Below are 16,263 nucleotides of genomic sequence, written 5' to 3'. Positions count from 1 at the left end.
ATAAAATATTGGATGTGAAATACCTGAACGTATAAGAAGTCTGCATGTTGAGCTATATTTACAAATGATGTCCTTATACCGATGATAAATTTTAGTAAATGTTTTGACTTGTTTGTGATATGGTAAACTGATTTAGTTGTTCATTACATAATACATAGTATAAAAAGTTCATCATACATTTGTGCAACTACCTGATTATGGTCAACCTTTCTTCATAAAACTTACAGAAACACAGCTCTGCAGACTATCTAATACAGCAAAATGGTTGAGTGTGTAAGTAAAGGTAATATCTTTGGTTAGCTTGCTTGTTAGCTGCACTGAAGGTTGACTATACTGCCCTCCTTTAGTCTAGTGCTACAGACAGATAGATTGGTTATCTGTTGTGCTAGTCTACCCTTAGTTGTATAGTATACCTAACCTTAAAATGAACTCACAGTTTAGCTAGCTAGCAGGAAAGCTAACCAAAGATAACTCTTTCACTTACACGCTCAAGGAATTTGGCTGTAAAAGTCTGAAGATATAACTTAACTTGAGTAATGCAGAATCTGACCTTTTATTGACCTATAATGGTTTACTTTTATAAATTTTTATTTGGATGGAGAGTTGTCTCATTGGCACTCATACCACATCTTCCTATATCTATTTTATGAATCATTGAACCATGAAATTGAGGACAATATTCCATAGACAAAATATGTCTTACACATTTAGGAACATGAGAAACTGACATAATCACAAATACTACACCTTGATAAACTTGCAAATGTTTTTCATTTTGGATGAATCCTGCAAACCTTTCAATAATTCTAGAGACCAAATTTTTCCAAACTGATACTAAAAATATATAAAGGATAAATGACAATTTATCCAAAAAAAAAACCAACCTTGTATGCAGATACCTTATTATGTTACAAAGTTTACTGTGTCATATGTACATTGTCCTTGACCTCATTTGAATGGTTCAGTGCCTGCTTAAAATATTCTTCACTTTTTTGACATGGGAAATACTTATGAGTACATTGTACTAGGATAACTAAATTTGGTGTATTGCTTCCTCGCAAGATGTACATGTCTGTCATACTTCACCTTACTATGACTGCAATTTATGGATCAGTCAACAGGATTTAAGAAGACCTGTTGGTGACCTTCTGCTGTTGTTTTTTTCTATGGTCGGGTTGTTGTCTCTTTGGCACATTCCCCATTTCCATTCTCAATTTTATTTAAGTTTGTATCTCAGATACTTGAAGCAATGGGTAACTTGTCTACTATATTTTGAATAAGTGTATTTACATGTTATGATTGCAATGTGTACAATAAGCTGAAATGTAGATTGGCATTTTTCATTTGACCTTAACCTAATTTTCATGGTCCAGTAGACAATGTATAGTTCTTGAGTATTTCCCATACACTTTAAGCAAAAGCCAATAAATAGGGCCTCTATATCTGGTGTTTTGAATTATTATAAGGTGTACATGTATGACTGTCAGATTTTATCTGACTTTGACCTCATTTTTATGGTTCATTGACAATCCTTTTGTTTTTGTCGTTTGGTCCATTTCTTAAAGACTAAGTTATAGGGCCTATATATTTAGTGTAAGGAATGATTGTAAAGTGGATATGTCTGTCTGTCAGCTTACAGATCACATTGACCTTGTTTTTGAGATTCTTCGTGAATGTTGAATTGCATGGTTTTGTCAGGTTATCATACTATAAGCAAGAGATCAACTATAATTGAAGTATGGAATAAATGTCAGGATAATCTGGGAGAGTTTGTATGACCTTGACACCATTTTTATGGTTAATTGGTTAAGATTAAGTTTTTCATTGTTTTGTAAGTTTATAATATACTGTAAACAAAAGGTCAACTATATTTAGAGTGTTAAGGTGTACATGTCTGTCAAGCAGGGTAAAGCTTGACCTTGGTCTCAATTTCATGGATTATTGGTTGAGTTTTTGTGATACTTGTAGTACTAGTAAAAGTAACACAAATACAATCATATTTGAAGCAGGTAAGATATTTCAATTTACGTGTTCTTGTATGAAAGGAATGTAGCTGGCCTTTTTACTTCTAGTAACCAAGGAAATTATTTAAGACAGATGTATTGAAACCATGAACATGAAGTCCAGACATGTATACTTTACAAAGATTTAAGAGATTAAATATTTAACCATGAAATAGGTGTACCAAAGACTTTTGACATCTAATTCCAGTGGCGTTCCAGAAATTTTCATAAGTGGGGCCCATTGACTGCCTAAGAGGGGGCCCACTCCAGTCACTCCTCAGTGATTCCCTATATAAGCAACCAAATTTTTTCCCAAAAAAAGGGGGGGGGGGGGCTGCCCCCCCCTCCTAAATCTGCCTCTGAATTCTGAGACAAATAGTTAATGGAATGTAAACTTCATTTTATGAAACAATGAACTACACTATCAAAGAAACAACAAAATATAGTGAGACTGTGATATATCGGGTCTTATACCTGTAAATTTACCTCTAAACTTTCCATCTAAGTACATAATGGAATTTCCTTGTTTTCTGCCATTTTGAAAGCAAAACATTCAAGATTTTGTCATGTTGATAGCTATCTCATCATGTTCATAGCAGTAGCGGATCCAAACACACTCCCCCTTTTCTTTTTGGATGATCAATGCATTTGAATGGGGACATATAGTTGGAACTCCCCTTTTATCCTGGGTTCGGAACCACCCTTTTAAACCAGATGCTCTGCAGGGTGCAGCTTTATACGACAAAAGAGGTCGAAACCCTGAACAGTTGTTGCAAGTATGGACACAACATTCAAGCTGGATACAGCTCTGATTTTGGATTGTGATTAAATATTTAATAAAAAAATTTTCACCTCCCCCTTTCCTGTACTCCAAAATTAATCTCAATTTAAATTTCTAATGGAGTTTGCAACAATCACTACAATAATGAAATAAAACATCATAAAATATTAAAATATGAAATGTCATACAGTCATGGTTAAAATTAGTATTAAGTAACTTCTAAAAAAAATATTACAGCTAATCATCTCAAGACAATCATCAATTTCTTAATACATAATTTTCAAGCATTGTAAGATGGATTTAATATTGGATTACCTCCCTTAATCTGCTTTTAAATTGTCTAAATTGTCCTTTAACCAGAAAAACCCTGGTTTTCCCCTATTTGCTAAATGATTTGAGCCATAACCCCCCATAACCATACCTTTGTAGTATGGAAACTTGTGGTATAATTTCAGATAGATGTATACACTTAAACACAAGTTATTGACTTGAAACTACAACCAGATGCTCCGCAGGGCGCAGCTTTATACAACCGCAGAGGTTGAACCCTGAATGGTTGGGGCAAGTATGGACACAACATTCAAGCTGGATTCAGCTCTAAATTTGGATTGTGATTAAATAGTTGACACAGCATAGGTTTCTGACACAGAATGAATGTGGTCTAATGAACTTAAAATACTTTTTTTTCCTTTGAGCAATTCACTATGCTGTTGAATATTAATCCTCTCAAAAAAATGTTTGAAGAAATTTTCTTTTTATTTATGAAATCTGAAATGAGAAAAATTTAACCCCCGCCCCCATTTTTTTTTTTTCACATCCCCATTTCCCTTTTTCCAAAACTGATCTCAATTCCAATTTCTAATGGAGTTTGCAACAATAACTACTCATTTAAATACATCATAAAATATTAAAATGTAACAAAAGGTGCTTGTTATCACTGAATGGTAAAGATTGTTTTAATTTATCAGTTGGTAGTAAAAGTGAATATACATTGTATATTGTATAAAACAATGATTTAAGTTGATTCAACTACTATTCTGGACAAAGAAAGATAACTCCAATCAATTGAAAATTTCTTGCTGTTGCACAATATTGTGGAATTAGATATTTCTTGCTATTGCGCAATACCGTGCAATTGAAAATATTTGCTATTGCACAATACTGTGCAATTGAAGATTTCTTGCTATTGCGCAATACTGTGCAATTGAAAATTTCTTGCTATTGCACAATACTGTGCAATTGAAGATTTCTTGCTATGACTGAATACTGTGCAATTGAAAATTTCTTGCTATTGCACAATACTTAATATAATAATTTTGGATCCTGATTTGAACCAACTTCAAAACTGGGCCCATAATAAAAAATCTAAGTACATGTTTAGATTCAGCATATCAAAAAAGCTCAAGAATTCAATTTTTGTTAAAATCAAACTTAGTTTAATTTTGGACCCTTTGGACTTTAATGTAGACCAATTTGAAAACGGGAATAAAAATTAGGAATCTACATACACAGTAAGATTTGGCATATCAAAGAACCCCAATTATTCAATTTTTGATGAAATCAAACAAAGTTTAATTTGAACCCGATTTGGACCAACTTGAAAACTGGGCCAATAATCAAAAATCTAAATACATTTTTAGATTCAGCATATCAAAGAACCCCAAGGATTCAATTTTTGTCGAGCCTTCGACTTTAGTCGAAAAAGCGAGACTAAGCGATCCTACATTCCGTCGTCGTCGGCGTCGTCGGCGGCGTCCACAAATATTTACTCTGTGGTTAAAGTTTTTGAAATTTTAATAACTTTCTTAAACTATACTGAATTTCTACCAAACTTGGACAGAAGCTTGTTTATGATCATAAGAAAGTATCCAGAAGTAAATTTTGTAAAAATAAAATTCCATTTTTTCCATATTTTACTTATAAATGGACTTAGTTTTTCTGCGAGGAAACATTACATTCACTCTGTGGTTAAAAGTTTTTAAAATTTTAATAACTTTCATAAACGATCCTTGATTTGTACCAAACTTGGACAGAAGCTTGTTTATGATCATAAGATAGTATCAAGAAGAAAATTTTGTAAAAATAAATTTCCACTTTTCCGTATTTTACTTATAAATGGACTTAGTTTTTCTGCGAGCAAACATTACATTCCCTCTGTGGTTAAAGTTTTTAAAATTTTAATAACTTTCATAAACTATCCTTGATTTGTACCAAACTTGGACATAAGCTTGTTTATGATCATAAGATAGTATCAAGAGGAAAATTTTGTAAAAATAAATTTCCACTTTTCCGTATTTTACTTATAAATGGACTTAGTTTTTTTGCCAGAAACAAAACATTCACTCTGTGGTTTAAGTTTTTAAATTTTTTATAATGTTCTTAAACTATCCTGGATTTCTACCAAACTTAGACAAAAGCTTGTTTCTGATCATAAGATATTATTCAGAAGTAAATTTCACTTTTTCTGTATTTTACTTATAAATGGACTTAGTTTTTCTTCCAGTTAACATTACATACAGTCTGCAGTTAAAGTTTATAAAACATTTATTAGATTCATAAACTATCCTGGATTTTTTTACCAAACTTAGTAGCTTCTTTCAATCAAAAGACAGCATCGAGAGGAAAATTTTTATTGATGTTTTTCCTCAGTTTTGTTGAGTCTGCGATTAACAGCAAAAGTAGGCGAGACACTGGGTTCCGTGGAACCCTTACGAATTTTTGTCAAAATCAAACTAAGTTTAATTTTGGACCCTTTGGACCTTAATGTAGACCAATTTGAAAACGGGACCAAAATTTAAGAATCTACATACACAGTTAGATTCGGCATATCAAAGAACCCCAATTATTCAATTTTTGATGAAATCAAACAAGTTCAATTTTGGACCCTTTGGGCCCCTTATTCCTAAACTGTTGGGACCAAAACTCCCAAAATCAAACCCAACCTTCCTTTAGTGGTCATAAACCTTGTGTTTAAATTTCATAGATTTCTATTTACTTAAACTAAAGTTATGGTGCGAAAACCAAGAATAATGCTTACTTGGGCCCCTTTTTGGCCCTAATTCCTAAACTGTTCAGACCTCAACTCCCAAAATCAATACCAACCTTCCTTTTGTGGTCATAAACCTTGTGTTTAAATTTCATTGATTTCTATTTACTTAAACTAAAGTTATTGTGCGAAAACCAAGAATAATGCTTATTTGGGCCCTTTTTTGGCCCCTAATTCCTAAACTGTTAGAACCAAAACTCCCAAAATCAATCCCAACCTTCCTTTTGTAGTCATAAACCTTGTGTCAAAATTTCATAGATTTCTATTTACTTAAACTTAAGTTATTGTGCGAAAACCAAGAAAATGCTTATTTGGGCCCTTTTTGGCCCCTAATTCCTAAAATGTTGGGATCAAAACTCCCAAAATCAATCCCAACCTTCATTTTGTGGTCATAAACCTTGTGTTAAAATTTCATAGATTTCTATTCATTTTTACTACAGTTAGAGTGAGTGCGAAAACTAAAAGTATTCGGACGACGACGACGACGCCAACGTGATAGCAATATACGACGAAAAATTAAAATTTTTGCAGTCGTATAAAAATGTTTGTTTGGGCCCCTTATTCCTACATGTTTTGGGAAATAAATCGCACCTTTTTACTGACCATTGATTTTATGTTAATAGTCCTAAATATAAAGCTTTTCTACAAATATCACATAAACTTAACATGATCCAAGAAAATGAGGTCAAGGTCAGATAAACCAAAGGTGAAATAAATGTACACTTTACAATCACTCGATATATCAAATATGGTTGAGCTAATGCTTTTTAGATTCTAAGAAACAGACTTAATATTGAAAGCTAAACATTCACCAATGAACCGGCAAAATGAGGTCAAGGTCTTTCAAGAGTCAAGACAGACATGTAAACGGTACACCTTACAATTAGTCTATGCATTAAATATAGTTGATATATTGCTTACAGTATTGAAGAGACAAACTTAACCATGAAAACTTAACATTTACCAATTAACCATGAAATAGGGTCAAGGTCAGATTAATACCTTCCAGACAGACACATTTTACAACCATTCAATACAACAAATTTAGCTGATCTATTGCTAATAGTTTAAGAAAAACAGACCAAAAACACAAAAACCTAACACTGAGCAATGAACAGTGACAATGAGGTCAAGATCAAATAAAACCTCATCATTAAATATTTATACCATACAATAAAAATATAATATAAGAAAGAAGACCAAAACACAAAAACTTGTCAACTGAACCATGAAAATGAGGTCAAGGTCAAATGACGCCTGCTAGTTGGACATGTACACCTTACGATCATTCCATACACCAAATATAGTAGACATATTTCTTGAAGTATTTGATATATGGACTTCGTTTATAGTGTATTAATGTACGTTTTTTGATCGAGTTAGGCCTGTAAATTGATATTTTATTGTGTGTTTTTCCATATTGTAATGTTATGCTATTGTTTCAGAAAAAGGGAGAAGGTTTGGATCCATTAAAACTTTTAATCCTGCTGCAAATGTTTGCACCTGTCCGAAGTCAGGAATCTGATGTACAGTTACTGTAGTTGTCGTTTGTTTATGTAATTTATATGTGTTTCTCGTTTCTTGTTTTTTTAAATTTTATATAGATTAGACCGTTGGTTTTCCCGTTTGAATGGTTTTACACTAGTAGTTTTGGGTCTCTTTATAGCTTGTTGATCGGTGTGAGCCAAGGGTCCGTCTTGAAGGCCGTACATTGACCTATAATGGTTTACTTTTTTTTAAATTGTTATTTGGATGTAGAGTTTTCTCATTGGCACTCACACCACATCTTCCTATATCTATTGACTATGAAAACTTAACCTTGTCTACATGTTTTTGCATTTGAAAGATGATTTATGATATTGTAAGAATTGTGACCATTTATTTTTAAAGTAAAATTTCAAAAGGCCTTAGGGGATCAAACCATAACACCATTTACACCCAAGCAAGGATGTTGCTACGACACCATAGAAGACATTGAAGATTTTAAATATTTACAATAAAATTTCAACACAAGTGAGTCAGAGCTTAATCTATACCAATAATATACAAGTTATGTGTGTTGGCATCAAAACTAGATATTGTGAAAAACTGTTTTACTTTATTTATCATACATACATTTACATACAAAATCTACAAAACTTATTCATCAATAGTTTCTCTATCAATCTATGAATGATTTTACATACAGATCCATTGAAATTTCAGACAAATAATTCAGTTTCTACAAGAAAAAGAATATTGTATTTATATTTTGAAACTCCCCTTCCCCTTTTCCACCTACACAATTTGATAAGTTGATACTAAACCTAAGGCAGAATAAGTCATTTATAAATATATTGTTCAGATATATTCAAAACATAAATGCATTTGTAAATGTGTGGTGGCATTTTACATGTATGAGTACCATGATCTGACTATAAAATTACAGAACATAAAATACAATTCATTATTACACAACACTGTACATAAGAAAAGAGGATCACAAAACCATGGACTCTAGTTTATTGCGTACTCCAGTTGCCTTAGCAATGGAAGGTTTTCTTTTATACTTCTCACTTCCGTACATTCTGATTTTACTGTATAATTTATTTAACATTATCTAATGGACATTATCTACTTTTCCTTTGAAGCCATGTGCCTCATTAACTGATTTGTCAATTTTTCAAGTCTCTTAACATCTTGGGCATGCTCTGTTCTGTACTGTATACACTGTAAAATATAAAAAAAAAAAACACATTAACTATAATATTATTTTAGAATACACTTGCAAGTGAGGCCATAAAAAGGAATATGTTTGTTTGCACTAACGCTACCTACCCAAAAAATAGCTGCCTACTTAAAATCTTTTATTACCTTGATTTGAAAAAGTTTTTTTTAATCAGATCACAGACCAGTATGACTAAAAGCATTTGACACTTCAATTTCTCTTTTTTCAAAATAAAAAAAAGTCTACCTACCTACCTACCCACTGTCTCTACCTTTGGTAGAGTTTGGGTAAAACAAAATATCTTTTAAGTGTGGCCTGAATAATTTCATTGAATCCATATTCATGTGACCTTCAATTTACCCCATTATCTAAAGATTGGTTGCACATTTATTAGTCCTGTTCAGCCATAAGGAAAAGAAAGTCAATATTGAAAGTGAAACAAAAGTGACCACAAAAGTGACCAATTTTGTTGACTGATTCGATCCACTAAAAAATTTATGGTATACAGGTAAAAATATTATATTTTTTGTTTAAGTCTCTTTTGGGTTAGGTGACTGTCAGCAGTCTTTGGAGGTCATCTAAATAGTTAATTAGATGGTGTCGATACTAAAATACACACCAAATTCGGATATGTTTTATTGAGTAAATGTATTTCAACTATTTCAGACTTATTGCAATTTGGATATGAGTTTTAGTATATTTTTAAATGATAAATCATATATGAGAATTTGAGTCAAATGGTCACATGAATTTGACAGTTATGCTACTTTCAACAGAAAATACTAATATTATAGGATAGTGTTTTTTTTCTCTCATCCTTTTAAGCAAAGTTCAATAGGTTAGTTGGATAATGTCATAATAAGATTTTATCATTGACTTAAATATGTATGTTCATTTGTCAGATCTATGCAAATACTCCCACGTGGTTGGCAATGTAATGGAATTTGATGCGACTGTCATACTGTATTACAAGTGAGAGGTTTAGTTAGCTATAAAACCAGGTTCAATCCACCATTTTCTACATAAGAAAATGTCTGTACCAAGTCAGGAATATGACAGTTGTTATCCATACATTTGATGTGTTTGAACTATTGATTTTGCCATTTGATTTGGGACTTTCCTTTTTGAATTTTCCTCGGAGTTCAGTATTTTTGTGTTTTTACTTTTTTCTAATACACCTAAACTATACATACTTAAAGAATAAGAAAAACCTACCACTGAGTCATCTGTGATCTTTACATTTAATTTTCCATCTGAGTGTCTGTATTTGGTAACAAATCTACACTGTTTAAAAATGGAGATAACTTTGATTAAGTCATATAAACAATGTACAGTACATGTACATGTATGCAACAAAACTAATTTAGGAAACCCTTATCATTCTCTGAGAGAAGAATACTAATAGATTCTGATTATAGTTGATCATCTCAAGGAGATTGATTTTCTCGCCGCTTGAGCAGGTACGGCGAAAGTGAGAAAAGCAATTGAGTTGAGATGACCAATGATAATCTGTTTAATTTCATTAGCTTAGTTTTTAGCGATAATTTTCATATCACCAATTCTTCTGAGAAAGGAAATTATAAGTCAGTAAGATCAAAAGAAAGTTTCGTAAAATAGCAATAATCTTTAATATTGTATTGTGGGGAAGATGGGAGTCTACTCCTGTATTCAGAAGAAGATGATGAAAAACAAAAAAGAAATTATATACATGTTGTACATGTATTACATTAGACCAAATAATTAAGACGTCTGGAAAGGCTATTATGCTTTTTGCTTTAAATTTTACACCTTACAGTTACCTTAGAGTTGAAAAGTGAAAAAGTAGAATAGCCTTTCTAGACCTCATAATTATTTCGACTAGTATTAGTACATGTATATATAACATGAATCCGGGTCCCTTCGTGCCCAATCACATTTGCACCAAGGCTACCAGTATTTTTATTTTTGTGTTGAATAATTCTTAATCATGTTTTGGTGAGTGTATTATTATAAATATTTTTTTCATGGTTTCTTGTAAATAAAATGCGATTCTGAGATCAAAGGAGCCAAGCTGTTATGAACAAAAGCTTTTATAAACAATTATCTTTCATGTTTTTTATTTAAAATCTTCTGTTTTACTCATACCAGAGACATCTCTGCTCATACCAAGCTAGTCCGAGATTACTCTGATGTCAAACGGCTGTTTTGTCAGACAAGCTGGGGCCGTGCCCCAGCTTGTCTGGCAAAACAGCCTTGGACATCAGAGTAATTTCAGACTAATACCAAGCTAAATACATGCAGTATTTCCATCAAAGTAAGTTAAAACAAAAATCATGAGTTTTAAACACTCAACAATATCACCAAATTCAGCTGTTTTATAGTTTTAAATAAAAACAATTGACAAGTCTCATACATTTAACATTAAATAATTAATCATCAAATTAATAAATAATATTTTAATTCCTCAAATTGGAATAAAATTGGGTGTGAACGTGTAGGGTGCAAACAGCATTCGGGGCCTAACATGTGAGGTGCGAACGTGTAGGGTGCAAAAGTATATTGGAACGAACCTGATACGTATAACATCCTTATATTCTGCTACATTACACATTAGGCACAGGCACTTGTTTCTATCCATAGGAAGGTCGACTATCCATATAAATAGTCGACCTTCCTATGGATTAGTCTGAGATTACTCTGATGTCCAATGGCCCCAGCTTGTCTGGCAAAACAGCCGTTGGATGTCAGAGTAATCTCGGACTACCTATGGATAGAAACAAGTGCCTGTGGCATTAGGTCATCATCTCAACAAGAAAAAGAAAATGTTCACTTTTACTGTTACAGAGTGATCAAACTTACATGCAACCACACATACAAGTTATTGCTATAGTCATTGTTGTGACTGAGTGTTAAAATATGAAGATACATACATGTACTTTTAGTTAATACTATTTTTCTTTGGCCTAAGATAGACAGAGACATTTATAAATAGTCAAACCTTTGAAGGATCTTTCAGATATAACCGTTCTGCAGCTTTCGAAAAGTCATCCCATGATGTTATGTACGTCATTATGCCTGAGAACACTAGAAATATTGTAAATAAACAGCTGTCTGCTCTCAAAGCATGTACGTCAACAAACCGGAAGTAGTATAAAACGGGTGATGTAGAATGCAAATCGTGATTTGAAACGAAGTTCGGAAAAGATTTAAACCCATTCCGCGTATTTATTATTATAATACATAGTTAAAGTGGCATCAATGATTTGTATATATAGTACTATACAAATCCTTGGTGGCAATGGAGCTATACATACTGAAATGTGATAAAACAATTAAAATAAAAGGAAAGCAATACTGAACCTAAGACCGCTGAATGCCTGGTCACCAAAAGATTGTTGCTGAATTTGTGTTTGCTTTTGAATTGAAATAATTGACTGTGAATAGCAGAAGCCAGTTGAAAGTATATATTTACAGCTTCTATTTGAATAGTTATTCTAAAGCTCGACTATTTTAATTTATTACTTGGGAATGTACATAATTTTTCCGATTATAACCCTTTGGCAAATCCTAATTTCTACTAACCGGATGACTTAATTATCGGCAAATTGCACAAACCTATCGCAATATAAATTTATGCACTCAGTTTGCTTTATAATCTGTAATTCTGGATGCATTTATTTCATCTATCAGATCTTTATATTTAAACAAAAATATTAGAAACAAAAGAGAAACAACTCGAGGTCAGAATACCGTTAGTAATGATGACAGTTTAAGTCCGCGGCTAGAATGAATTTTAAACACAAGAAAATTATGATCAATTATAAACTCGCTTTTACCTCAATAACATAAGAATACATATTGACAATCCAAATGATTGGTCCACGTAACCACGTGTACAACTATACACATAACAAAAACCGCCAAAAACATACTGTTCTTAAAAAACGTTACCATAAGACAACATGATTTTCCGCCGCTATGCTCCGAAACGCGGAAAAATACAATTATCATCTGATAAGTGTTATGATACGTCTCGATCAATTCTTGACTTTTCTAAATTTGTCTTGATTAGTCCTGACATTCTTGATAATATGTCTGAAGAGTTTTTGACACATTCTTGCCAGTCTTAAATAGTCAATGATTAAAACATTTGACTTTTCAACACTTTACAGAAGTATTCCACATTCCAAACTAAAAGACAAATTGAAAGAGTTGGTATTGCCTCCGGGTGCGGGAATTTCTCGCTACACTGAAGACCTGTTCGTGGCCTTCTGCTGTTGTTTTTTCTATGGTCGGGTTGTTGTCTCTTTGACACATTCCCCATTTCCATTCTCAATTTTATTGCTTTGTTTAATTCATGTGTACTAAGTTTCAAGTTGATTGGACTTCAACTTCATCAAAAACTAGCTTGACCAAAAACTTTATCCTGAAACTCGCACTTTCATTTTCTATATTCAGTGGACCGAGAAATTGAGGTCAAAAGTCTAATTTGGCTTTAAAATTAGAAAGATCATATCATAAGGAACATGTGTACTAAGTTTCAAGTTAATTGGACTTCAGCTTCATCGAAAACTACCTTGACCAAAAACTTTAAGCGGGACAAACGGACGAACGGCCGGACGCACAGACCAGAAAACACAATGCCCCTCTACTTTCGTAGTTGGGGCATAAAAAATGAACCAAAACATAGTTTGTTACCCATAAACAAACGACAACCACTGAATTACAGGTTCCTGACTTGGGGTAGGCACATACATACATAATGTGGCAGTATTATAAACATGTTAGCGGGATCCCAACCCTCCCCGAACCTGGGACAGTGGTATAACAGTACAACATAAGAACGAACTATAAAAATCATATGAAGTTGATCGATTTTTGTTTGCTTTCCGTCCAATTGTAAATATGTCAAGCATGTGTATGACGACAACACATAAGTTTTAAATAAAGGTAGGTCTTGCAATTGATCAACTTTGGGGTTGAACGGGAAACTTGGAATGCTGTTGGAAACACATATTTAGTCCCGCAATAACTGGCTACTTTCAGACCCCTCAAACCAATGATACAGGAGATTTTATTTTCCAAAGCGTTGATGCATGAAATCAACTCGGAAGTTGCCATCGATATTTAAGTGTAGGTTCCAATGACAATATTTAGGTTTGATATTTTTAAGTATCTACGAAAATTCTATGAATCTATGGTTTATTAAACTTTGTTTTCCAATATGATTTTCTATACTACCGACTCTCTGTGTAAGTGCGGATGGCAATTGGTTCGAGTCCTTACCGGCATATAAAAAGACTATTGACATCTCTGGACTACTCACGCCCGACAGTTGAATTTAATCCTTGATTAAGGGGAGCGTCCGTGTGGCTGTAAGGATGTATGAATACACAATTACGACAAAATAAGACGTTAAATAAAATGTGAATTTTTTTAATTTTCAACGCAAACTAGTATATAATATATACTTGGCATTAAGGAGTTAGTTCAAGGACTGGTTTGTACGAAGTCAGAAATGTATCTGGGTATGGCGATTTTCATGATTTCCTTGTGAACTGGTACGAAAACATATGACATACGGAAACATATGACACGACGATATAACTGAGACTCTGGTAAATGCAATTTCAATTCACAAAGATGTAGTCATTCAAAATAATTCTCCTTTGGATAAACTCAGTTTTATAGATAAGAGTCCTCCTAAAAAAAATCACAATATAAAGTTTTGTAAATTTACACTTTGAGTTAAGAAGTGTGCTAGTAATATTGCCTAAAGATCTGAAGTAGGAGATTCCCCCTTTTTTCTTTCATTGACACACAGTGGTCACTTTTATAAGAATACCGGCTTTTGAGTGAAAACTCATCTAATTTACTTAAAGAGTGTTACTCCCTTTCTAAATCACTTCATGATCGAGGTATATACTCATGGCACTCATATGTAAACCCTATTAGATCTGATAATAATATAAGCAAACCCAAAGATGTTACTAAAAACTAAAACGGAGACTGTAAGAATTTCAGTAAAAAATCGACTATAAAAATTAATTTTAGCAAAGATATAAAGAAATATATCTCGACCAAAATAGCAAATTTCTATTGTTTAAGAATATAAAACTGAATATAAACAAGAATCTATTTTGACATACCCTAATCTTGATACAAGAAAACTATAATATGCAAATTTAGAATAAGTGATCATTCCCTCGCTATTGAAACTGGAAGATATAAAAACATTACACGCCCTCAAAAACTTTGTAATAAGTGCAAAGTTTTGGATGCTGAATCCCATTTCTTTCTAATATGTAAAATAAATTAAATTTAAGACAAGTCTTTTTTAATGATTTAAAAACTCAATACAAAGATTTTTCTTATTATAAAATGAAATATATACTAAATCCAACCACTAGTCAGCAAGTGATATCTTTAAGGTCCTTTATTAAACAGTCTATTGAACTGAGGACAGGGGACACTTGAGGTCATTTGTTGTGTTTAATGTTTTGGTTTATTTTTATTTTTTATGTAAATTTTAATGTCGTCATTATATTGTTGTTATTACGTGTAATTGTCATGCCTTTGTCTTATGGGTGTAATTTGTGCTTTAATAAAGAATATTTAATTTCCAACTCTACAAAGAAAAAACTGTCTAATGAATCACATCGAAATTCGAACGAATAATTTACTACAACGGCTTTCCATAGAAATCAAATCCGTTTACGTTTGCCGCATTTTATGCTGCCCCAATTTTTTTGACCCACAATCCTTCAGTTCATCTGGGATAAATGGCGTCAAATCGACCAGGAAGACACTGAATCACTATGATTTCATGTTTTACATCGTTCGACAGAAAAATTAGTTGTATATAATAGCATAGAACATAACACAGAAACTGTATTTTGAAGAACAAAACAGCCAACATGTCAACAGGAAGGCAAGTACTGTCAGACAACTGTTTTTTTGTACCATGTTTTTAAAAATTTTACAAGTTTTATGTTAATAAATAAAAATATTTTGTTTATATATTTATACAGTGTCAGTTCTATCATGTTTATAGAAAATAGAATGTCAGGACATAAATACTTCAAAGACTCAGAAGAAAGTCATCTCTCATACATTCAAATAAGGATATATGTAAAGCATAATAATATTGTGAAAAATTATCAAAATACATGTACAGGACCTGCGCTCTGACAGTCTAGCCCATAAAGATCTATCTGTTAATTAATTAGAACGCTGTTACGTACATGAATATAATATGAGGCAGGCATTACCTGTGAATGGGGACGAAGTCTGTATTTATTTATTTTTTTATTCAAACATGTTGATCTTGAAAGAAAGTGAAAGACTGTAATGTTTCCAATATTGGTTCTGTTGTTAGGATTTAGTTGTGACGTTATTTAAGTTATGACGTCATATTCAATGTAAACAAAGAAACGCTGTTATCCAGGTAACGTTTTTTTCATATCAAACAATTATTAAAAATGATTGGGTGTTGAAAATTTCCTTCCTACATTTGTTGATATGTTGATAAATATACATGTTATTCAAAGTCTCATGCAAACAAGACCGGAAACGGAAGAAGATCTGAAAAAAAAGTTAACGATTTTGAGTTCATTAGTCGAATAAAAAATTCGGGAAATTTTCCCAAAATTTTTTTAAATTTTTTTTTATTGATTTTTTTACCGTAATTGGGGACTTCTTCCCCATATTAAGGGCTTGTGCTTTGATTACCAATGTTATTACATAA

General features: G+C 32.4%; 2 protein-coding genes across 2 annotated transcripts in view; one reads left to right on the top strand and one right to left on the bottom strand.

The window, feature by feature from the left end:
* Nucleotides 1-7,908: 7,908 nt before the first annotated feature.
* Nucleotides 7,909-11,677, bottom strand: LOC143069011 (signal recognition particle 9 kDa protein-like). Its single transcript, XM_076243444.1, has 3 exons — nt 11,515-11,677; nt 9,753-9,821; nt 7,909-8,539 (listed from the first exon to the last, which is right to left on the bottom strand). The coding sequence occupies exons 1-3, from the start codon at nt 11,584-11,586 to the stop codon at nt 8,444-8,446; spliced, it is 237 nt and encodes a 78-aa protein (XP_076099559.1). The 5' UTR covers nt 11,587-11,677; the 3' UTR covers nt 7,909-8,443.
* A 3,595-nt stretch (nt 11,678-15,272) lies between these two features.
* LOC143069002 (uncharacterized) overlaps nt 15,273-16,263 on the top strand; it is a 32,076-nt gene continuing 31,085 nt past the window's right edge. The window contains exon 1 of the mRNA XM_076243431.1: nt 15,273-15,447. Coding sequence (XP_076099546.1) covers nt 15,434-15,447 — 14 coding nt within the window. The 5' untranslated portion in view covers nt 15,273-15,433. The remainder of the gene's footprint in view (nt 15,448-16,263) is intronic.

This window comes from Mytilus galloprovincialis, chromosome 3, assembly GCF_965363235.1.
Source record: "Mytilus galloprovincialis chromosome 3, xbMytGall1.hap1.1, whole genome shotgun sequence".
Taxonomy (NCBI): domain Eukaryota; kingdom Metazoa; phylum Mollusca; class Bivalvia; order Mytilida; family Mytilidae; genus Mytilus; species Mytilus galloprovincialis.
This window is presented reverse-complemented; position numbering and strand designations above follow the sequence as displayed.